This window comes from Sinohyriopsis cumingii, chromosome 8 (assembly GCF_028554795.1).
Source record: "Sinohyriopsis cumingii isolate HCF-2022 chromosome 8, ASM2855479v2, whole genome shotgun sequence".
NCBI lineage: Eukaryota > Metazoa > Mollusca > Bivalvia > Unionida > Unionidae > Sinohyriopsis > Sinohyriopsis cumingii.
Genome location: NC_142968.1, coordinates 26002137 through 26027029, shown reverse-complemented (window position 1 = coordinate 26027029; position 24893 = coordinate 26002137). Strand labels below are relative to the sequence as shown.

At 35.3% G+C, this 24893-nt stretch overlaps 1 protein-coding gene across 2 annotated transcripts; it reads left to right on the top strand.

The window, feature by feature from the left end:
* Positions 1 to 340: 340 nt before the first annotated feature.
* On the top strand, positions 341 to 24554 carry LOC149793173 (uncharacterized). Of its 2 annotated transcripts, none has more exons than XM_089966306.1 (5): positions 341 to 495; positions 15923 to 16086; positions 21883 to 22134; positions 22989 to 23111; positions 23776 to 24554. In XM_089966306.1, the coding sequence occupies exons 2-5, from the start codon at positions 15997 to 15999 to the stop codon at positions 24130 to 24132; spliced, it is 822 nt and encodes a 273-aa protein (XP_089822432.1). In that variant the 5' UTR covers positions 341 to 495; positions 15923 to 15996; the 3' UTR covers positions 24133 to 24554. The 2 variants fall into 2 exon arrangements, with proteins under 2 accessions (XP_089822432.1, XP_089822431.1); XM_089966305.1 differs by having other exon boundaries at positions 22926 to 23111.
* The last annotated feature ends 339 nt before the right edge of the window (positions 24555 to 24893 follow it).

Here is a 24893-nt window from a genome sequence, read left to right as displayed (position 1 = left end):
TCAAAATTATGTATCAAATGAGTCGTGCATTAATTCATTTTAAAAAAATCCCACAAATAAACTATATATTATGGATGAGATGGTTTAACATCTAATATTTATCAACTTTTTATCATAGTTGACATACAAAAGTGTGCTTCTGATCTAACACGGTCTTTTTTCTTTCTTATAAATATAACTTATCATTTTATTTATTTTACTTTGAAATTAAATATAGCACGCACTCGCTGATATAGATCGAATTTAAGGTTCATTTAGAAAAAGTCATGGCTGCGATTTTATTACCCGTGTTGAACCCCATATTAATGTGTTAGTAACGATCGCTGTGAGAAGTCCATGTGTTGATATTAGTACTCGTATATCCTACTAACCCAAGCATATCAGTAACGAGGGATGACAAACAAAGTCGGATTAAACGATTTACAGATTAACACTGATTAATGCTTAACTGGGCAAGGACTTAGCTGGATATATGCATACCAAAATGGAACCAAAGTAAGTAATTTCTTTTCGGAAAATCTCTTACGTTACCATGTTATTTAATGTAGATTGATTTTTAGACCATTCATTAGGACCAAATTACGCCGTATTATCCAATAGTTCATTCATTTAAAACTATTCTTAGCAAATTGTCTATTACATGAGAAGGTAATATAATATCTTTTTCGGTGACCTTTAATTCACGTGAATACTTTTCAATCTGTTAAATCAATAATGATCTCACACGAGTATGTACATAGGTGCATTAAACGAAGTACATGCAATAAATTGAGGTATTGTGATAATTGAGAAATCCGTCTTAATGGCTACAGCAGAATTTAGTTAGTGTTTTGGAGAAGAAAAAAAAACCTTATGTTTACGCATTGTTAATATATTCTACTGCTGTAGACTAATGCAAAATGTGAATTTAGCTCGTACACATAAATAGCAAACAAACGGTCGGACGAACATGTTGGAGACTGACGTAACTCCTATTGCACTAAAATAAATATATAACGGCTCAAAAGATAGACGGATTTCCGATATAAAAACCGATTGCTGTTGTTACTAGATAACATACTGAATCAAGGTGTGATCAAAGGTAATAATACTCCCTGAAAACTGACACTTTCCCAGCAATGATTAATCTTGATAAGAGACGTCAGTCAGTTTTCCACTTGAAATCCTAGCTAAGTGTACATTCCCACATGAGAACACCGACAAGAGCCTCTCGGTAACCCGGATATAAAAAAATGCAATGAAGATGAAATGTATTCATTGAATTTAAAGTATAAATTTAATAGGCAAATCGGACTGCATTTTACTGGACATGGCGGCATACACTGGGCAATGCAGAATGACTTTCACACAGGGTCATCGGCTGTAAAGACGTTTCCAATGCTGTTGTAAATGGCGGGGTATCTTTTTATCACGTGACCTTCCGCAATTACATTATTGAGTCCAGCTCTCGGTACACTTTTACTGTCAATACAATTTATTGACTGTAAAATAAAATTTACCTACAAAAATATTTAAGTTAATAATGCATTGCTGTGAAACGACATTAAATTTGTGAATTGGGTACCCAGATGTTTCTTTGTTGTTGAAATACAGAGCTTACCCCCCTCCCCACAACGTGTGGTCTGGATAGTTTTTATCCCGAAGCAACTGTGCATTGCATGGGATGTTGTTTTGTTTGGTTGGTTTTGTTTTCTCTGTGTGTGTTTGTGTGTGTGTGTGTATGTGTGTGTGTACGTATGTGTGTCCTCAATCGTGTTGTCTGAATATTTTTTATCTCGATACATTGTACATTGTACGTTTTTTTGTTTTCCGTGTGTGTGTGTGTGTGTGTGTGTGTGTTTCCTTCTCAGTCACGCCAGCTCCGATGGATCATAATTGTCGCACATTCTCACTTCGTTGACGCATTCTTTCGTTCACTACTACTTTCAAGCTTTCTTTTTCGGTGGGTAAGAGCATCGCGTAAGAAAGGCATATATATATATATATATATATATATATATATATATATATATATATATATATATATATATATATATATATATAAGCACAGAAATAAACTGATTTAATATGCAACAAACAAAGCAAATAGATACATTGTTCATTAGATCAATACATACAATTCTGTTCAGTACCCGTGTAACTGTCACCATTTTAAAGGAACTAAAGGCTGGACAAATAACTATTTTGTCTATCAAAGGTATATTCACACTATTTTTGCTAAATGGAAATAATTATATTGCTTAACGAAAGGACGGTGATTATTACTAAGAAATTAAAAAGCAGGAATAAAAAATGCAGATGATGAAGATACTTGTGAAAACATCCCTAGAATCCTTTCTCACATTTGTGTAAAGAATTCATTTATTGACTTAATGGTAGCATGACTCGTGATTTACCTGTCGTAAACAGCTTGAAAGAGAAACGATTTTCTTCCCAAACATTAACTGCATGACAACATCCCAAAAATTAGCCCAAGAATTTGTAAAACTACATCATTCTGATACGTAATTATTTTACCAAATAAATGCATTTGAATAATTTTATTTTTTAAATTTTCAAGAATGGAGAAAATTAATCATAACTGCCACAAGCTTATTTGTTTATCGTTTGTGAAGGAGGTTGGAAATGAACCGTTATGCGTTTCTGCTGAGTGATTTTCAGATGACGGGGTCATTTTCTTCTTTTTACAGATAGTGTGTCTGATTTAAGAAATTTTAATTTACTGTTTGAAAGCATATTTTAAATTCATATAAATTAAAGGAAAAGTTTGATTATTGCACGATTAGTTTTGAGAAATACGGAATGGTGGAATTTGATGGACTTAAACTTTGTATCATCATGAAAGTTATTTTTTTCATTACCATTTAACTTTGTTTATTAGAAGTCAAGGCCAAATACAAACACTATAGACCACGGTTTGATTCGCACAATTGTCTATATTGTCTCTTCTTCATATTGCTCCAAAGAAACTGTATCAACCCAGGTCTGCCGGCGCAATATGCGATGGCAGATCAGGGTCTGGGTAGTTTGATGTTGGACTCGACTTGTAAGAGGCTATATACGGTACTTACCTTCTGATTCAAATGTCTATTCTGGTATTTAACACAAAATATATCTGCGGAAGTGCCTGTATCAGTCACCGTTTTATTTTTCATTCTTACTCGGGTCAGGCACATATATCATGTGTAATCACTACCCGTAATTAGTACCTTAATTTAACGATTAGCGGATGGTATTTGATTCTACAAGTCATTAGATACACATCAGTAAATTGGGACATTCAATATTTAAACCAGTCTTCTCTGTCCCGAAATAATGGTTAAAATTCCTTGCAAAGTCTGTAAAAATTTTACGCAATCATTATCAATCAGTGTCATACCCAAATGTTTCAGCCTTGCCAGATCGAGATGACAACTGTCTCTGACAAAATGCATAGAAGATAATCTGGGCTATGGTTAGTGTTGACTACCATTTACAGTAATAATCTACCTACCCGATATTCACTGGGTCCTTCGGAAACTAGCTGACTCAGTATCACTGTGTCCTTCGGAAACTAGCTGATTCCATATCAATGGGTCCTTCGGAAACGAAATAATGTTGTCAGTCTGATAGGCTGCACAGTACCCCATTTTGTTGAACACAGTAAGAGATGACACCCATTCTGTCTGCGTATGCAGACGCATGACGTCACAAGAGCTGGTTCAGCTGGGTAGGAGGAACGATAACTCGTGGAGAATATGCACATAAGACGCTCGCTTTACTTACAGGCGATAAATGGCATAATTACAGACGATAAAAGGCTTAATTATAGATGATAAATGGTTTAATTACATGCGATTAATTACTGAATTACGCGAAAGGTACACTGAATACACCACTAATATATTGCTTTTTATTTTACAAAAAGTTAAAAAGAAACAAGAACACATTTGGAAACTTTTAGAAAAATACCAAGCGTAGACGAAACAGTAATGGCATGTGACAAAGTTGTAACTGAGGTTAATATGCATGAAATGTGACAAAGTTATAAATGAGGTTAGTATATCTGAAATGTGACAAAGTTATAAATGAGGTTAGTATATCTGAAATGTGACAAAGTTATAAATGAGGTTAGTATATCTGAAATGTGACAAAGTTATAAATGAGGTTAGTATATCTGAAATGTGACAAAGTTATAAATGAGGTTAGTATATCTGAAATGTGACACAAGTTATAAATGAGGTTAGTATATCTGAAATGTGACACAAGTTGTAACTGAGGTTCTTTTGCATGAAATGTGTGAAAAGGAAGGAATTTAGTTTATTGCATAGAATGTGTGTTGCATGATTTGTTTTGAAGTTTTTTTAAACAGATTATTTTGTAAATGTAGTGATTGCGCTATTTGGCATAAGACAGAAAAGTCTTACATTCGGTAGTAAATGCGAAAAAGTTTTATAGTGGTATAAAGTAGAGTAAAATAAAAGCACAATTAAAAGAAAAATATAATTAAAGAAAAGATAGGCAACTGTTACCTACTTAGCCTTGTATATGTAAACATACTCCATAAGGATTACAGTGATTAAATAAAGCTGAATCGTAGAACATTCGTACACAAGCATAAATAATAAGACGACGATGAAATATACCAAGGTCTAGTAAGAAAGAAAACTGTAAGTGGAGAATATGGTATGCTGGTTATTACTTTAGATTGTACAATTTTTAGCATATTTTAATACTAAAGGGTTGTAAAATGTTTAAAAGTCATGGCTCATCAACTAACCACGTTGCACACACTGTTCTTTCATTAATGAAAAAGGCTTATTTTAGTGGAAGTAATACGAAAGAAACATTTATGACTGTGGTATGATACTAACTGTTCAACATCTAATTTTGTTTATTTTATAACTTGTCAAACGCAATATGTTGGACAAAAAGCGTCAGTAAAATATTTCAGTGCATTAATAAACACAGACGTGGCATAAATAATTTGATTGATACATCATTTTAGTCTCATGTCCACACACATTTTAATGACAGCTTCCATAATTTACAAGACTGGTAATTTTAGGTAATCCATATTGTTAATTCTGAAATGGAATTTCTGTTAAGAGAAACATATTGGATTAACTGTCTGGATTATATTTATCAGATACGTTTAAATTCTAAGATTACTTATGAACTTGACTGATAAATTTATTTTATTTGGTCACTTGTGTTATTATTAGTTTGGGTCCGAAAAACATTCTATGTAAGTATTTTGGTTGCGCTCCACTCGTTTAATAGTACTTTGCCTACAAGGTTTTCGGGTACTTCTCCTTCTGATCTGTAACGACTATTTTTTTCTTCTTCTGTCTGTCTATCTATCTATCTATCTATCTATCTATCTATCTATCTATCTATCTATCTATCTATCTATCTGTCTGTCTGTCTGTCTGTCTGTCTGTCTGTCTATCTATCTATCTATCTATCTATCTATCTATCTATCTATCAATCAATCACGTCTGCGGCATGATGCCACAGCGCTAGATATTACTATAAACTGCCACACTGCAGACATAGTAGCGATAAGACTGAAAAATTGTTAAAGCTACGTTAAAAATCTAAATCACACACAAAAATATAAATAGAAAGTATTGCGCAATTTAAAATTGTTCAATCCTCCCTATGGTCCTTTGTTTGGAGTATTAATTGATCGAAATAATAAAACTAAATTCCCAATGTTATTCATAATATTTAATTCTGACTATATAAGTTTTACAAGCTTAAAAACTTTGTACAATAATTATACAAAAGGGCATAATTCAACATTCTCGCTCTGTCCGTCTTTCTGTCTGTCTGTCTTTTTCTCACTCTCTCTCTCTCTCTCTCTCTCTCTCTCTCTCTATATATATATATATATATATATATACATACACACATATACATACATACATACATAGACAGACAGATACATAAACAAAGAGCGATATATGTGTATTATACCTCATACATTTATGCTCCTTCATCCCTTTTAATCCGACTGATCCATAAAATATTATATGGACAGCCCAGTCCGTTTGCACATAAGGAGATGGCGGCACCAGATCCGTTATGGAAAGGATTACGGTTCTGATTCTTGGAAAGATTGAATAAAAAATGGAGATGACGAAAACCGTCTATATTAATATATTGGTGTGAATCATATTAATTTCCGCAGAATTCTTTGTTCTTTCAAGCGCTAGGGCTAACAGTTACAACATAAAGAAGTAGTCAAGAATGGCGCGTTAATCAGGACACTCATGTTGTAACAATTCATGTCCGTATTGCTAAAGAGGCATGGCGCAAGAAATATATATAGTATGTACGCTGTATCAGTGATATACCACGAGTTTTGTAAATTGTTCATTGAAAGAAGACGAGGCTTGCCGAGTTTCCTTTCAATGAAAAATTTATACAACGAGTGGTATATCATTGATACAGCTTACATACTATACATATATTTTATTTATATCACATACAAATACATATATTTGCCCTTTGAGCCGAGTTAAGATTTACTACAGGCAGCTGTGTATTGACCTAGTGAATGAACTCCTCACATCCGCGAGTGTGTCCACTATAAAATTTAGTTCCATGACTTTTGTGGCTATTTACAATCACCTTTGCATATTGATGAATTGATTCTTTTCTTATTTTAGTTTCTAATTTTCTTCACATTGATTAAATCAATACACACTTATGATTTAAACATGAAAGGTGGTTTTAATGATGAAAGTAGAGCACTGCAAACACTTGGTTAGATATGCCATTCACATGAACACTTAGCCAATCACGTACTGGTGCATGAAAAGTAATATGGGATAGAAACTAAGTGAAATGACGAACCAACAAGAGAAAATTAAAATATTTTAATATATTTACAGTTGATCTAAGTCATTATTCTGCTTTAGTAAAAGTACCACCGACCATAAACTAACTCTCTCTCTCTCTGTTTGTCTGTCTGTCTGTCTGTCTCATTATTGATAGGTCGGTTTAACTTACCTTTTACCATATTTCATAAGAGCTGAGACACAAACGAAAATCCTCTACGCTGGTCCTTTCATAGGTTTTAGCCTGTCTCTTGCTACGATGGTCCAGAGAGAGAGAGCGATAAATCCCAAGGAAAGTGCACACATATCGCTACCACGAACCATATTCTTGTAGGTTACTTGGTGTAATTTCTATTTAAAGGTTTTAATCCAGCCCAAATTCCTTTTCTCTCTCTCTCTCACTCCACATTTCTACGTAGTTTATCCGTTATGCATAAGAGGGAAGGGGAACAGAAAGCAGAAATGATTGAAATGAAAATGTGTACCATATTAAATTCATTTTGAAAAAATGACGATTATTAATAATTTTTATTGTTATTTTCATACGTCACTAATGCTAAATGTGTGGAAATTTATCATTGATCTAGAATCAACTGCACAATCAACTGTATGTATGTATGTATGTATGTATGTCTAAATGCCAAATATTGTGTGTGTGTGTGTGTGATATCTGGCATTTAGACAAATTTTTAAGACTGATAAACTCTCTGAAGTCAACCGTCCATGAGAAAGATACAAAAGTTCATAATTATCAGTCAGTGAATCTTTCGTGATGAATTGATAACGAATACCTATACTTTAATGCGTTATGGGTATTGAAATTCTGACAATACAAGCTTGATTCGAGCTGAAGGGCTAGAAGTTACATTAATATGACAATGCTATGTATACTACACGCGCTAGCAATCCATTATTATACACCAGAGACGAATCTAGAAGACACAGTGGCCCATTGGTCCTAAACTTGTGAAGATAATTTTGTGTGACGGCTTCCAAGAAAAGGTATTTTGTTTAAGGCTTCTTTTCATCTTCTTATAGTAATAATAATAATAATAATAATAATGAGGACTTTGTATAGCGCCTAATCTTTAGAAGCTCTAAGCGCTTTACAACATTAGACAACACCTAGAAGATAAAAAAAAATAAACATATAATAATATTATTACAGAAACAAACACCATGAAATTAGAAAAACATTAAAAAATAAAAACATGCTGAGAATATTTCAGGTAGGAAACATTATTAGGTCTTTAAGTTTGTTCTTGCAGTCGAAATAAGTGAGTTTCGAGAGCCCTCTTGAATGTGATCACTGTGTCTTTGTGTCTAAGTTCAGTGGGCAATTCATTCCACGTTGCTGGGCCCTGGTATGCAAAAGAACGCTGTCCATATAACTTTGTTTTCATAGTGGGAATAATGAGTATACGATTGTCAGAAGAGGAGCGTAAGTATCTTGCTGGTGTGTACACATCGGTGAGATCGGATAGGTATGTTGGACTAGAGTCCGACAGTGAAACGTAGCACAGAGAACAAATTTTGTGTTTGATTCTGGATCGAATGGATAGCCAGTGTAGGGTACAGAGCAGAGGGGAGGTGGTACTCTAAGTATGATCCGAGCAGCTGTGTTTTGAACTTTTTGATGTTTCTGGAGTAGATATTGAGATGAACCAGACAGAATTGAGTTACAATAGTCCAGTCTTGAAAGTACTAATGAACACACAAGTGTTTTAGTGGCATCAACTGAAAGATATTTGCGAATTGAGCTGATTCTTCTCAGCTCAAGATATGCAGCTTTGCATATGTTCATGACATGTTGGTGCAATGTGAGAGTACTGTCCAAAGTAACACCTAGGTTTCGTACTGATTGTGTGAATTTAATGTTGGTGTTGCTGATATTTATTGTTTGAGGTAAAGGATGTGAATGAGAAAGTCTTTGTGTTGTAATCAGAATGGCTTCAGTTTTATCATCATTCATTTGCAGCTTGTTACATGTCATCCATGATTTCACATCAGAAATGCACCTCTCTACACCTTGGATGGTAGCATCAACTTCAGTTGGGTGGCTAGATTTGTATATTTGGGTGTCATCAGCGTACAATTGGTGAGACACTGGATGATGATCTATGCCACTCGAGAGCGGCTGAGTGTAAAGAATGAAGACAACAGTTCGAAGAAGAGACCCCTGTGGAACACCACAACATAGATCAACTGGGCTGGAGTGTATTCCATTTGCAGATACAATTTGGGTCCTGTTGACGAAGTAGGACTTGAACCACAGTAAGGCTGTATCATGAATGCCAAATACATGCTGGAGACGGTGAAGTAATATATAATGGTCTGTTGTGTCAAATGCTGCAAACAAATCAAGGAGGGTGAGGACTGTAATCTTTCCGCTATCCAACTCAGAGAGAATGTCATTAACTACTTTTAGAAGAGTAGTTTCAGTACTGTGGCAAGGGAGATATGCAGATTGTACATTGCTGAAAAGACTGTTTGACTTTAGATGAGATACAAGCTGGGATAGAACAATTTTATCTAAGATTTTTGATATGAATGGGAGATTAGAAACTGGGCGGTAGTTCTTTAAATCGTTATGGTCTAGTGTTGGTTTGTTCAGCAGAGGCTTTACAATGGCAGTTTTGAAAAATGATGGGAATTCCCCTGATGAGAGAGAGGTATTAATAACATCAGTTAGTGAAGGCAATACTGGATCTAAACGCTGAAGCCCCAGTGATGTTGGAATTGGATCAAGTTCACATGACTTTGTGCACTCTTCATCAGGATTGTACGTACGAATGTATGATGAATGTGGTAAAATATTTATTTTTGTAACAACATACGATGTAAATCGTACCCCATTCTCGTCAGTGTCGTCTGTCATTAATGATGTTCCGTTCGTCTACCATAACTAATGTTATGGGATTTGTTCTTTTCTTCGCTGACGGTTGATCATGCATGTGATTTAAGAGATATGAAAGTTTTCACGAAAGTGACCTTCAAGAATCGATCTCATGGTTACTATGCTACATCGTCAGGGGCTACTTACCCGATGTGGAAATGACGGAGGGTATGTTGACAAGTGTAACATATTTTTGTAGGAATCGACCAAATCAGCAATTTTTTCAAAATAAAGAACAGTTTTTATTATTAATTTACACAGAATCAAAATCACCATCGTTTTTTTACAAAATATGTATGAATTCTGCTCCAAATGTTTCCACGTAGCTCAAACGTTACATGAGACAAATGGTTTTGCAACACTCTTAGAAATTACATCATTTACTTTCGACCAGGAAATACATGCTGGAAACGTTATAACATATAAAAAAATCGAATTTGCTAAGAAAGGCGAAGTTTGTTTATCTACAAGAGATTTGTAAACTTATCAAAACCTCTGTCCCGTAATTTTCTCCGGGGTTCGACTTGGAAAACTATAGTAGTTCGTTCTCATAAAATGGAAGACTTTCCCCTCTATTTTTTGTTTTTCCCCTTTTTATCTTTGAAGACTGTACTATTTGAAAACAGAATATAAGACTGACCCCCACCCCCCAATACTATCCAATCTGTCAGTAATTGGCCAGTCGTCTCCCGTTTTGAGCCTCTGTGGACCGTGCCACATATAACTAACAATATGATATCTCAAAAAAGATTTAACTTGACGAAGATTTGATCAGACCGTATGCTGATAATAATCCTCCACCATTTCAGAGCCATGATAACGACCAAATCTCGTGCCAGATCTTTGTTCCTGTTGTCCTCATTCGACTGAGTCAGACTAACATTTGAAACAGAGAACATTGCTATGTATACCCACGAGAAACTTAAAATTGATTGGTCCATTTTAAACGACCTGCCCATGATCTGAATAAAGCACAGTTGTGATTCATGTTTTAATATAATAAAAGACGATACGATAAGTTATATTGCATACTTTCTGCAATTCAAACATTGGTTTTTCTTCATTGTCTGGACCACGTAGTTTTATATAAATACTTATAGATCTTCGATTTAAAAAAAAATAGGAAAAAGCTACCTCAGTTGCTGATGTAAACGCTGTATGGTGGTTACTTTCACGCTGACTTTGGCTCGCTTTTATCGTTCGGGATATGTCTAGTCGGATCCAATCATAAACTGAACTCTGAGGCACGAGGGCACTAACTTTGACCCCACAGAACATTAAAAATACTCCGTTGACACATTTTCCAAAAAATTCCTTGAAAACTGGAGTAGTTTCCTTTTTTAAGCAAAAATTCATCGTAATCGATGCGGGATTTTTCAAAACATGGCGAAAATCTTTAAAGAATCTTCAAAAAATTGAAATAAATTACATTGTTCTTTTAAGGATGTTCTTATGTATGATTTTTATTGTCTGCTTGGCCCGTGTCCGTGATTGTTCTGTTTGTTTTAAAAGCTCTTTACTAAAATTCGTTTTCAAGACCTAACCTTGTTTCGAGATAAAAATGTAGTGGAAGCGGGATTTTCTAAAAAAAATATTCTTTAGAAAATGATGTTGCGAGATAGGTCCAGGATGTATATAAAAGATGTGGTAAACAAATTATTCATTCCTGTTTTATTATGAATCTTTGGGAGTTCAAAATTAGAGTATATAGTTGTGTTCAATTATAATTTGAGAGGAATCATTCATTTAAATTAATCATCGGAATTACAAAGTGTCCATCGAGTTTTTTGAGTAAAACATTACTTTGGGATTATTAAGGTCTCCATTCAAATACATCCTGGATTATGTCATGGTGGTACATCGAGACTAATGGCACATAAATATATTCAAGACTGTTGATACATCGGCACACTCAAGACTATTTGTACATCGACACATGCAAGACTGTTGCTATTATTTCGGTATAGTCTATACTTTTGGACTTGTGGCATAACGTTTAGGATTATTTGGGATTTAATTCACAGTACTGTAAATTTCTTTTAAATTTTCACTTTGTATTCTATGGAAATAAATTATGTGTTGAATAAACCTTTTGGTTTTTCCTCTTTCTGTTACAAAGTTCAAGACCATAAAGTCTTAACAATGTTAATTTGGGTATAATATACTGAAAACTTCATATATACCACACCACTCGTTCTTATCCTAACATCTTTACACTGTTTCAAGACACATTTACTTATTGGTTCATGCTTAGCTAGACAAGTTGTTGTTGTTGTTGTTGTAGGGTTTAACGCCATTTTTCAGCACACGATAGGCTATACATGGCGGCCAGTATTAATGGTGGAGGAAGAACCCGAGAAATCCCCAGAAAGAACCACCGACCCTCGAGAAGCTACTGGCAAGCTTTCTCACATACCCACATTAGCCGAATCCGAGACTCGAACCCACGCAGACAGAGGTGAGATGGCAGTGATCCGTAACGGAGAGCGCTTTAGACCACTCGAGGCCCCGCAGCTGGACAAGTCTGATGTACGTTATAATTTCATACTGTAAAGTAGCTGAATTGACAGAGGACACCCGCGGGTGAGTTGTAACCTACAAGCAGAAGATCTTGAAGCTTTTCCATTAAGTCGCGAAAGAAACCTCGCCACCATTGAGAACTATACTTAGAACTTCTTTTGTTCCCATGGCACAACATGGCGGCAGAAAGAAAGAACTCAAGTTGGCTTTTTCTGTCGCAAGGTATGTGGGTATGTTCCGCCAGATGCGAATCACCAAACCTATCCAATATATGTGCATTCCTACAAATATTTCCGAGGTTATTTCGCGCCTTGGCGGAAATGGCAGAGCGATGTTCCGATCGGGTAAACCGAGCTATCCCCTAGTAGAGATAACCACGCCTTCTCATTTGCATATCACATTGCATACATTTAGAGTATTTTATGTTGACACCAAACCCATGTGAATTAATGTTAAGTTTTAGTTTATACTGAAATTTATTATGAAATATTTTAAAGTTATGTCTCCGTATTTACCTTTTTATGCTACTTGCACTTGTACGCGAGTGGAAAAAAAATACACGTGGGAAGAAGAGAAACTCAAATGATTTTTTTCCTTAAGTTTCAAATGCAAGTTTTATTATTTTATTTTTAAAAATAAAACAAACGTGCACAGCTGAAATTATTTTTTTGCTTATAAGTGAAATTTAATTGTATACACACTTCTACGCTTGTAAGTTCCGATCATGAATAGGTCATGAAAAAACGTAATAGTGCGTGCATTTCGTTGGGGGGAGGGTTAGTCATGTTGAAAATTACGGAGAAATGAATGTAGAGTAGTTAAAATTTAGAAAATTTAAAATATTCGCTTAAACCTTTGAAAGAAGTAGCCAATAAAATTATTTTTTAAATTTCTTGGTTCAGTACAATTGTTGTACGAATTTGTTATTTCAAAAGACGTTACCCTCGAAATCTTGTCACAGATATTAAAGTCTTTTCTTCCTCTATCTACAGGCTGAAATACAAAATAAACGTGTTTACTAATAACCAGCCTATGCACTTCCACAAAGTAATATTTACTCGAGTTACTTGAGCTACGAATGCATGAAATATCACCCACTTATTCATGCTCTCTTTAGAGAGAATCTCGTGGATTGAAACGTCAATACGTAATAGGCACAAATGGCATACTGGCAGAATCCCTCTGCTGTACTAGTCTCAAACCAATTCGAGGATGTTCAAAGAAAACTTCGTTACTTTGTTTTTTTCTGTTTTTTTTTTCTTCAAACAATTTTATGGTCTGCTTACAATATAATGCAACGAGGATTATCATGCACCTCAGACTCGTAGCTTTCCAGAATTTATTATATGCTCATTTTTTTCTCCCTTAACTTTACATTGTCAGAATCGTTCAGTATTTTGCGATATTACACACTTTCATATTGCATTCACGTGCATAAAGGAACTACTTTCTATTGTAAACAAACAATGGATGCAGACGCCAGCACTTTTGATTTGTAAACAAATCATGTACACTCGCGTAGTAGGCGTTTCTTAAATTTGTTTCTGAATGAAGTAAAGCAATTGTTTCGTAAACTGCCACATATCAGTTGCTTTGGCACATTCCGCGTTAACTTTTTGATACAATGTTTCGGATTTAGGCTAGCTGAACAATAGACGCAAGAAAGGGTCCTTACAAATAACATATAAGTGTCAAGACAAACTGTCTTCTTTAGCGGGTAGTAAGAATGGCAAAAAATACACTTACAGTTTTAAATCCTGAATTTCCTCAAAATGTGCTTTCTTAGTTCTGCAAATCCGAATTACATTAGCCATGCCACAGGTTCTCAATCTTGATTACACATTTCGAAATTGTACTGTAATTTCGGATATAAGTGCAATTATATCCTCCTTACTGCACTCAAAATGAAATAAGCATTAAATTCCATAGCGTCTTTTTGATAATTGCAATTGAAAGACTTCATATTTTTCCCACATTATGATTTAAAACATTCAATGACAGAAACAGAAACACATTTGCAGATGTCAATACGCTTCTTCCTAGTTTTTTCAATCTGATGTATTTCACGTGGAATTGTCACATATAAATCATAATCACGACGTTTCGTAGAATCGAAAAAAAATACCAAAATCTATTCATCCCAGATCAAATGGAAAAGTTGTTGCAATACGCATTCATTCACAATATGACTCCAAATTTAAATTTTAACTAGACACGCCATTTTCTTTCGAAAGTTATGTCGAGCGCGCGACCAAGTTCAAATTTATCTGGGTGGAGTTATATGCGCATTAATAATGTTGTTATTGTGTAACGACAATTCTGCGCTTGTGTATTTAGTTTGGAATACGGCATTCATTCATTTACGTTGTTTCTTGTAGTGTATTTTGTTTATAAATTAAACCTTAGGTAGAGTAAAAATATGAACATATAATAAAAGGTTACTGCATTTGTATGGGAAAATATGAACTTGTTTTGTCAGAAGCATATACTGCACGACCTTGGGAGTGCAGTATATCCTTCCGACAAAACGAGTTCATATTTTCCCGTACAAATGCAGTAACCTATAACTACATGGCGAGATTATATGCCTTTATTGTAACGTCATCGGTTTATTGTTACGTCTGCCACATGCCATCTTTCAATATTATTTGACGTGTGTCTTATAACTGCAAGTAAAGATTTCATGACCTTTCAATAAAGTACGCGAGCGGACGTCATAATTTACCAATGACGTCACAATTCAGAGGGCAATCAGAACTTCTTTGTCGTTTTCAGTTAAATATGATCGGTATTCGTCAATATAATAGAAACGAGGATGCCATGGTTTGGTCCAATAAATACATGACTCCAAATACTGACCTCGTACATTACGTTTCGGCTCTAAATTATTTTTAAGGAGATGCATGCAGTAGTCAATTAAGTCACTACCACCATGTCTGTCTCTGTGATTCGCGTTAAAACTATTTTTAACAAATTCTTTTAAAGCGTTTGCTTGACTAAATACAATGATTGAGATATTATACAGTTTAGTAAAGGAAATATTTTAAAGCTGCATAAAATATAATTCGAGTGCATCTCTTACCCCGATCTCGGTGGTATTCAGAATTATGGTCTTGACTTGCTCATTGTCTCATTTGACACATCGCTTGCATCTTTTAAAGATCCTCATGAACTAACGATGGTTGAGGTTGCGGGTTCGAACCCTGGCCGAGTCACACCAAAGACTTATCAAAATGGTACTAGCATTTGCCTGGCTTGGCTTTCAGCATTAGGATGTTAGTGTTTGGACTGGTCGGCCTGGTGTCAGGATAATGTGACTGGGTGGAACACGATGCTACATATCTGCGGCATAATGCCCCCTTGCTAGACATAACTACAAAGTGCCACACTGCTGACATCGTGGCGATATGACTGAAGAATTGTTAAAGCTACGTTAAAAATCCAAATCACATACATTAAATAACGTTCAGTACTGATGTGCTATTACGTTTAATAAATGGAAACATACATGATTTTCGTTTAGTCTGTCTGTTTTGGACCTTTTGCTTCTCGAAATTATTAAAGTCACCGATTTTTAGCCTTTAAGATAATATCATAAACAACGGGAACCTGTGTAACAAGGTTAAAACAATACACCTTGGAATAAGTACGCTGAATTCCTTCATAATTCTATTTACAGTTGTACCAGCTCCTAAGTCATTTGAACCTTCAAGAATCGGACAGACTGACGAACGAACGGTGGCCCAAAGATGAATGTTCTCTATGGAGGCCACAATAGAACAGATTCATCGGATGAACACCATGCACATCAAGCAGGTGGATCATTTGCCACAGATCAACAAGGTAAGCGCGTCTTGAGCTGGGAGCGAGCTGGGCCAGAGAGGGCCATTTGGGGCAGGTTTGAAACTGTTAGGGCAAAAGAGGCAAAGGATAGAAAGCCTGTTAAACACAAAAAGGTACAATAATTTTAATTATTTTCCCTATTAAGAACGGGGACGGGTAGGGACCATCTTTCTATTAAAAAAGCCGGAAAGTTCAAACCGAAGGAAATGCAAAGATATAGGTCATTATGTTTCACTACACACAATAACTCATGAAGTTTAATTTCGCAACATGACAGCTAAGACGTCATACAGGAGATTGTAAATTGTACCTGAACGTGAAGACATTGTTTGTGACAAACATGTTTCAACTTAATAGAAAAGCTGATAATGATAAGGACTGATATAAGAAAGTACTGCTTCATCCAGAGGGTGGTGAATGAGTGGAATAAATTATCAGACAGCATTGTTTCAGGAAACACTTCTGCATAATTCAAGAATTCCACTGGCATATATATCATGGTGAAAAATGTGGTTTCTATGAAATGATGTCGTTGTACCCCTTTTTTCCTATTATTTCTACAGTCTGCAAGGGCTTTGAACCGGTTTACCATGATTGTATTGTGCACGAATCGTTCAGAAGTCCTCTGTTTGGCAGAAAACTATCATTCGACTTTCAGCGTGTACGACATCGAAAAGTGTTCGGTTTGCGTGGTGTGTGAGAATTTTATGCAGAAAGTGCGAAAAATAAGGAAGGCATCAAGTCTGTATTTTAATCAGGCTGAAGTGAACAACAATTCAGCATGTTCTGTGAGTGATAGTTTGATATATTCATATGACGATGATAAGCATGACTTACTATCTATTATGCGTTTGTACGTATCTTGCACGCAGTTTTGCTCCTGACAGAGAGTAAATGCGAGACTATGTGTGTGATAATGGTATCACCGGTCGACCAGATCATTCACGAAGCACGCATATAAGTACTCCAGTGGATGGTGGGACCAAAAACGGAAACGTTGACCAGTTGACCATGAGAGGGATGAAGAGGTTTGGCTGAGGACTATTTAAAATAGACGAGGACACTTTTAAAGATTTAAGCTAATCTTTCAGCACTGGTATTTGCTGATAATGCAGATGATAAAGGAATAGCATTTTAACCTGTGCGCATAATAGAACGCTTATGTAATACTACTGGAACGGTGGTTAACTTCGACAACAATACAAGAATAGTGTTTCTTAATGGGGGGTGGGGTAGAAACTGTGGCTTCTTTTTTAAATGGGGCACAAATTGGAACAGTTTCATTAAAAAATATATCGGTTTGCATTTACCCTCAGATTACCTTGAACGAAGATTAAATAAACATTAGGAGCACGGGCATTACGTCGGTTATGTCTATGTTTTATTACCAAAGAACTCCAGGCACTTTATTTTTGAAGATGCGTTTCAAATATTTGATATTTATAAACCTATATTATATTATGGTTCTGACATGTGTGGCCACGTATTGAAAATGTAGTGAAAATGTTCAAAGTCCCTTCTGTGGAAAATATGTATTTCACATAATGTGAATTACTATGCTACCCTTGGAGAATGTGGCAGACTACCATTGTGCGTGACATATTATTCTAGACGTGTTAAAGTTTGGTGCAAGTTGTTACATATGGATATGAGAATATACCCAGCAGAATTATACAAAATGCATAAATCATTAGATAATAAAGGACGAGTTACAAGGGCTATTTTCTATTTTTGCTTGGCTTTGTGTGAAACTCGCTTGATGCAGATGTTACGATATATATATATATATATATATATATATATATATATATATATATATATATATATATATATATATATATATATATATATCTCAGAGCTATTCTCAGAGATGGAAGAATTTCACGAGTCCAAATTAGCATGATAAAATCGTACATTCAAAAATGTAGGTATTATCAAAATTATAAACACTATAAAATGTTGAGAATTATCTTTTTAAAAGATTACCATTTCAATTCCGTAACTATCTATTGAGATTCAGATACTGTTTGGCACGATAGTGATGCTATCGTTTGTGTAGATTTCTTTTATAGCAATAGTTTGTCGCTTCAAGAAGCTGAATATCCTGCGTTTTTCATGTGTACAAAACTATTAAAGTCTTAGAGAAAAATATTCAGACGAATCATGGTATACTAATTCATCTCTACAAAATTTTGATGGCCTTATGTCAATTCAAAAATCTTTTTAATTGCTACACCATTCTCTACCTAAGCAAGACAATACATGTACAATGTTTAGTATTAACACTATGTATACATACATACATACATACATACATACATACATACATACATACATGCATGCATGCATGAATTCATGCATACATACATACATACATGAATTCATGCATACATGCATACATACATACATGAATTCATGCATACATGCATACATGAATTCATGCATACATGCATGCATACATACATACATACACACACACACACACACACACACACACATACATACATACATACATATGTTTCAGTTGATGTAATAATAATAATAATAATAATAATAATAATACTAATGAAGACTTTGTATAGCGCCTAATCTTTAGAAGCTCTAAGCGCTTTACAACATTAGACAACACCTAGAAGATAAAAAAATATAATATGATTACAAAAACAAACACCATGAAATTAAAAAACATGCTGAGAATATTTAAGGTAGGAAACATTATTAGGTCTTTAAGTTTGTTCTTGCAGTAGAAATAAGTGAGTTTGAGAGTACTCTTGAATGTGATCATTGTGTCTTTGTGTCTAAGTTCAATGGGCAATTCATTCCTCGTTGCTGAGCCCTGGTATGCAAAAAGAACGCTGTCCATATGACTTTATTTTCATAGTGGGAATAATGAGTATACGATTGTCAGAAGAGGAGCGTAAGTATCTCGCTGGTATATACACATGGGTGAGGTCGGATAGGTATGTTGGACTAGAGTCCGTCAGTGAAACGTAGCACAGAGAACAAATTTTGTGTTTGATTCTGGATCGAATGGATAGCCAGTGTAGGGTACAGAGCAGCGGGAAGATGTGCTCTGATCGTGGTACTCTAAGTATGATCCAAGAAGCTGTGTTTTGAACTTTTTGAAGTTTTTGGAGTAGATATTGAGATGAACCAGACATAAATGAGTTACAATAGCCCAGTCTTGAAAGTACTAATGAACACACAAGAGTTTTAGTGGCATCAACTGAAAGATATTTGAGAATGGAGCTGATTCTTCTCAGCTCAAGATATGCAGCTTTGCATATGTTCATGACATGTTGGTGCAATGTGAGAGTACTGTCCAAAGTAACACCTAGGTTTCGTACTGATTGTGTGAATTTAATGTTGGTGTTGCAGATATTTATTGTTTGAGGTAAAGGATGTGAATGAGAAAGTCTTTGTGTTGTAATCAGAATGGCTTCAGTTTTATCATCATTCATCTGCAGCTTGTTACATGTCATCCATGATTTCACATCAGAAATGCACCTCTCTACACCTTGGATGGTAGCATCAACTTCAGTTGGGTGGCTAGATTTGTATATTTGGGTGTCATCAGCGTACAATTGGTGAGACACTGGATGAATGATCATTGCCACTCGAGAGCGGCTGAGTGTAAAGAATGAAGAGAACAGGTCCAAGAAGAGACCCCTGTGGAACACCGCAACATAGATCAACTGGGCTGGAGTATATTCCATTTGCATAAACAATTTGTTCTCCTGTTGACCAAGTAGGACTTGAACTACAGTAAAGTTGTATCATGAATGCCAAATACATGCTGGAGACGGTGAATTAATATATCATGGTCTATTGTGTCAAATGCTGCAGACAAATCAAGGAGGGTGAGGACTGTAATCGTTCTGCTGTCCAATGCAGAGAGAATGTCATTAACTACTTTTAGAAGAGCAGTTTCAGTACTGTGGCAAGGGAGGTATGCAGATTGTACATTGCTGAAAAGACTGTTTGAATTCAGATGGGATACAAGCTGGGATAGAACAACCTTTTCTAAGATTTTTTATATGAAAGGGGGATTAGAAACTGGGCGGTAGTTTTTTAAATCGTTATGGTCTAGTGTTGGTTTCTTCAGCAGAGGCTTTACAACGGCAGTTTTGAAAAATGATGGGAATTCCCCTGATGAGAGAGAGGTATTAATAACATCAGTTAGTGAATGCAATACTGGACCTAAGCACTCAAACATCAGTGATGTTGGAATTGGATCAAGTTCACATGACTTTGGTGCACTCTTCATCAGGATTGTACGTACGAAATCCATAGAGACAGGTTCAAATGCTGCTAATGGTTGCCGCTCAAATTCTGTATCCCAACTGTATGGTGACGACGAGTCAATTGAAATTGTGGTGTCAGGCTTATCTCTAATGGTTTGTACTTTGTCACGGAAAAAATTTGCAAACATGTCCGGAAGGTCGACTGGAGAGAAGGTAGTTGGGAGTGGTGTAGATTTGTTCCTTGACATTAGCTTGTTAGAAATCTCAAAGAGCTCTTTGCAGCTGGAACTTTCCATGATCTTAGTAGTGTAGTGGGCTGATTTCGCTGCATGGACTATATTTGTGACATTCTTCTTAGCGGCTTCATATATTTGCTTATGAATAGTGAGTCTGGTGGAAAGCCAAAGCCTTTCAGTTTTAAGGCGGTCACTTTTAGCAGTGCGAAGCTGGTCCCTAACACTGCTATACCATGGAGAACACTTTTGAATTGATACTCTGCACTTCGTAGCTAGGGCATATTTGTCGAGCAATGAACGCAGGCAGTTATCGAGTTGTTCTGCTGTAAGAGGTAAGCAAGTTGTTAGGTTTTCTTGGATGTCATGCATTAGTTTGGTTCTATTTATCATACAGAGGTTTCTCTAAGTAGCAGATAAAGTTGGAGGGTTAGGGACTGATACGTCAAGATGGCATATAATGCTGAGGTGATTTGATGCAAGTTCATGGGATACGAGGGAGGACCATAGAATGTTATCATCAGGTCTATGAAGAATCCAGTCTAAAATGTGACCATATTTATGGGTGGGTTGGTTAACTGACTGTTTGAGGTTGAAAACATTAATGGAATCTACGAGATTTGATGTGTTTGGGTTCCCGGGACAGTCAAAGTGAAAGTTGAAATCTCCAAGAATAATATGATTAACCTTTATATGTATTATTGTATTGTGGGCCTGTAGCATTACAATTATAGAATCTTTGATCTGGTATACGACTTTTTATCATAATGAAAGAAAGGGACGATGCGTAAATATCACAAGTCCAAAAGTATAGACCAAATAAAGAATTATCTGTTTGAAAAGTAATGTTAATACAGATATAAATTAAGCAGTTTTTATACGCACGTGTTTGAAAGGTTAAACTAACAATAAAAATGATTCTTCAAATAACATTTTTGAAGAGAAATGTGAGAATTTTTCAGAACGCATGCCTTCACCTCATGAACTGATGCACGATATATATATATATATATATATATATATATATATATATATATATATATATATATATATATATATATAGTGTATCCTTTCACATCCTGACACCTCCCCCAAAGAAATATTATGTTCAATGGCATGCATACTGTCGTAGCAGAGTAATACAAATGAAGAAGATTCCGCTTGTGCTAAAAGGGGAAAGGTTTGCTTTTCGATACTAGATCTTTTAAAGATTTCCTTTTGTATAATAATTTATTTTCAGCATAAACGTGTAGGCATTGCTAGCTCGTATGCGAGTCCAGTACGAGTGTGTGTTTTGATTTTGATCATTTTGATTCCAGTTTGCAAAGGATGGATTAGCAAATAAATCTTGTGAAGTAAAGGAGTTCCGGTTTCCTCCACCATATGTGGGAAAGAAAAAGAAACCAAAGAAACTACCTCTCTTACAGGAGAGTATGCCACCGATGCAAGAAATCTTATCTTCAAATCCGGAGGTTCCCAAACGGCATAACACGGAAGAAGACTTGACTAACCTAGACATGCACGAGTTACCTCCCATACTTAATCTCGACCACACTAATGCAGAACCCAAGGTGACAGTTTATTCTTACTAATTAGTTTATTTACTTTAATTATTATTAATAATTCATATAATAATTTAATTCAATATCTTGGCTTCCTGAGACCATTAATTGCATATTAAACAACTGTACGGTCTGCATTGTTGAAGGACACCTTTTCTTGCACATTTAAACAACATGACTTTATGAGATTAAACAGCTTAACAGTCATTCAAGACCATAACATGGCGTCTTTCTTCCGAGAAATGCTGTAATACGGTTATACGAACTCACTCAAGACTGCAATCTTTTTATATTCCTCTCTCTCTCTCTCTCTCTCTCTCATTAAATATCTATTTTTCCATCCGCCTACCTACTTTCCTTCCTGGATATTTTTATTCCAACAAACATCACAACCATCAAGCATTCAGTTTTTCTTTTTTAAAGACATGTTTAGTTCCATCCTTCCAGGATCAAAAGGAGATTATGCTTAATAAGGGCCAGAATAGGATGATTTACTCTGTAATTGTTCATGAACGCACTCGAACATTCAAAGCAGGTGTTCGTGGCCCGCGTTCACATTCTATCGAACTTTCATGCTATTTATGCCTTTCTGGCTGTGTACATAGATAAATACATACATACATAATCAGCGCTACATAGTCAACATTGTGGTGACATGCCGATAAATTATGCTCATACATACATACATACATATTTTCTGATTAATTGCAATATACTGTAGTCCTGTTTCCTAATTATGACGAAAACGATATTACACAAAATTGCACAAAGTATAATATTCATTTCGTTTGCACGGGCAGGAAAATGATTCCGAGCCAACGGAATTTAAAAAGTCGGAGATCCCTTCTGTAACCCTTTTTCAGCAGAGAGAATTCACATTTCCCATTACCCCTAAAGAAAGCGAAGCAGGAACTACCTCTCCTGGCAGGGCTAAGGAAATGCCCTTACATGTTAGACTGGAAAAACTCGCCAGAAAGAGACGAAAAGTAAGCCATTTTGTTTTATTGTATGCTTGTTGGTCCTATTCCACTCTCTTATTGACGAAATGCACGTAAACACCCATACACATTAATCTGCTGGACTGAAAAATTAAGGTAATTAGGCGATCTGCTCCTAAATATGCACAGTTGAAATGCACAAAACTTGGTAATAATAATCTCTAATGCAGTGTCAGTGTGCGAGAAGTGTATTTATGTGTAGCAAATCATACATCTGGCTCCCATGTATGGGGTGCGTTGGGGAAGGGGTCGACTTCAACAACGTAAGTTTCAATTTAAAACATAGATTGGAATATTTTCAACAAAAAGTAATATATGCAGTTACAGCAAGATGAAACACAACATAAGGCGAATTTTGGTTACGACCTACGGATCAAGGGGTTGGGGTGTGTGGATTGGAGGGAATGGTGAAAGATTACCAAGAATAATGTTTCAAATTAGGCAAAAGGAAATATAGGGTGAGTAATTGCGACAGGCGTTTATTTCTACACTTTTACATATTTTTCATATCACCCAAATAATTTGTATCTATATCTTTAAAATGTCAGATCTGAGGACATATTACGGCATTTTTGTCTTTATTTTCTTTGTTTTTGGTTGTAAAAATCTTCTGCATGTAAATTAGAGAATTCTAAAATTTATATTGATACAGGGCAAGAATATTAAAAACAAAAAACAATCGAAAGGGAGATCCACAGAAATGGTAAAGTTCCCGGATATAAAGATGGTGAAAAGAAAAGGAGAGCAACACGGTCTTGGGAATGTCAGACATTATTCCTTCAAACAAATTTCGAAGAAGGAAGACCCACAAGCACAAATTCCACCGAGACTGTACACAAAAATTGTGGACAGCATTTACACTTATTCACGTGGCTTCAATTTTGATCTGGAAGGATCCAAAAGTATACGCAACGAACATCTTGAGAGGCTTCCCGGTACACCAGTGACAACAAGTGAAGAAAGAAATGAGATTCTGAAAACGTCCAAAGTCTTGCCTCCAATAACTTAACGAAGTGTTAAACAGTTATGTACTGTTTAAAAAATAATGATATACTAAGAAAAATAATTTTTTAAAAATAATTAAGACAAATAAAGGACTTAATATGAAACCGATTACTTATTGAAGATAAAGGCATTTTTAAAAATTGTTTGCATTCATTCCACACTATTGTCAATGGAAGAAAATCTCTTATACTTTGTTTTACTTCTTTCAATTAGGACGAAAATTCGTCTTAGCAGTTTTTGTTCCATGATGTGACAAATGGTCCTAACATTAAACTTGCTTGTAAGCAAAGGAATATTCACATTTCTGAATGTATAGTTATAATCGCTTGGAATGTCTGAAACATTTTAAACAATCTATTTTATGCTAATATATTTGTCTGAGCAACAGAAACTTTATTGTATATTAAAATTGTGTTTATGCTCATAGATTTGAAGTAAGACTGGTTCTCAATACTCGGGTTTTGTACTCTCTAGATTTTATTGACATGTATTTCCTTCCTTGTCTTATGTAATTAATTCATTAAAAACACAATGTATGTATGTATGTATGTATGTATGTATGTATGTATGTATGTATGTATGTATGTATGCATGCATGCATGCATGCATGCATGTATGTATCAATGTATGTACGTATGTATGTATGTATGTGTGTGTGTGTGTGTGTGTGTGTGTGTGTGGTTCTCCAATCCAACGACAAGTGCGTACAATTTGACACATTGACTTACCATTATGCGGTCATAATTGGGGTCTGTTATAGTTTCT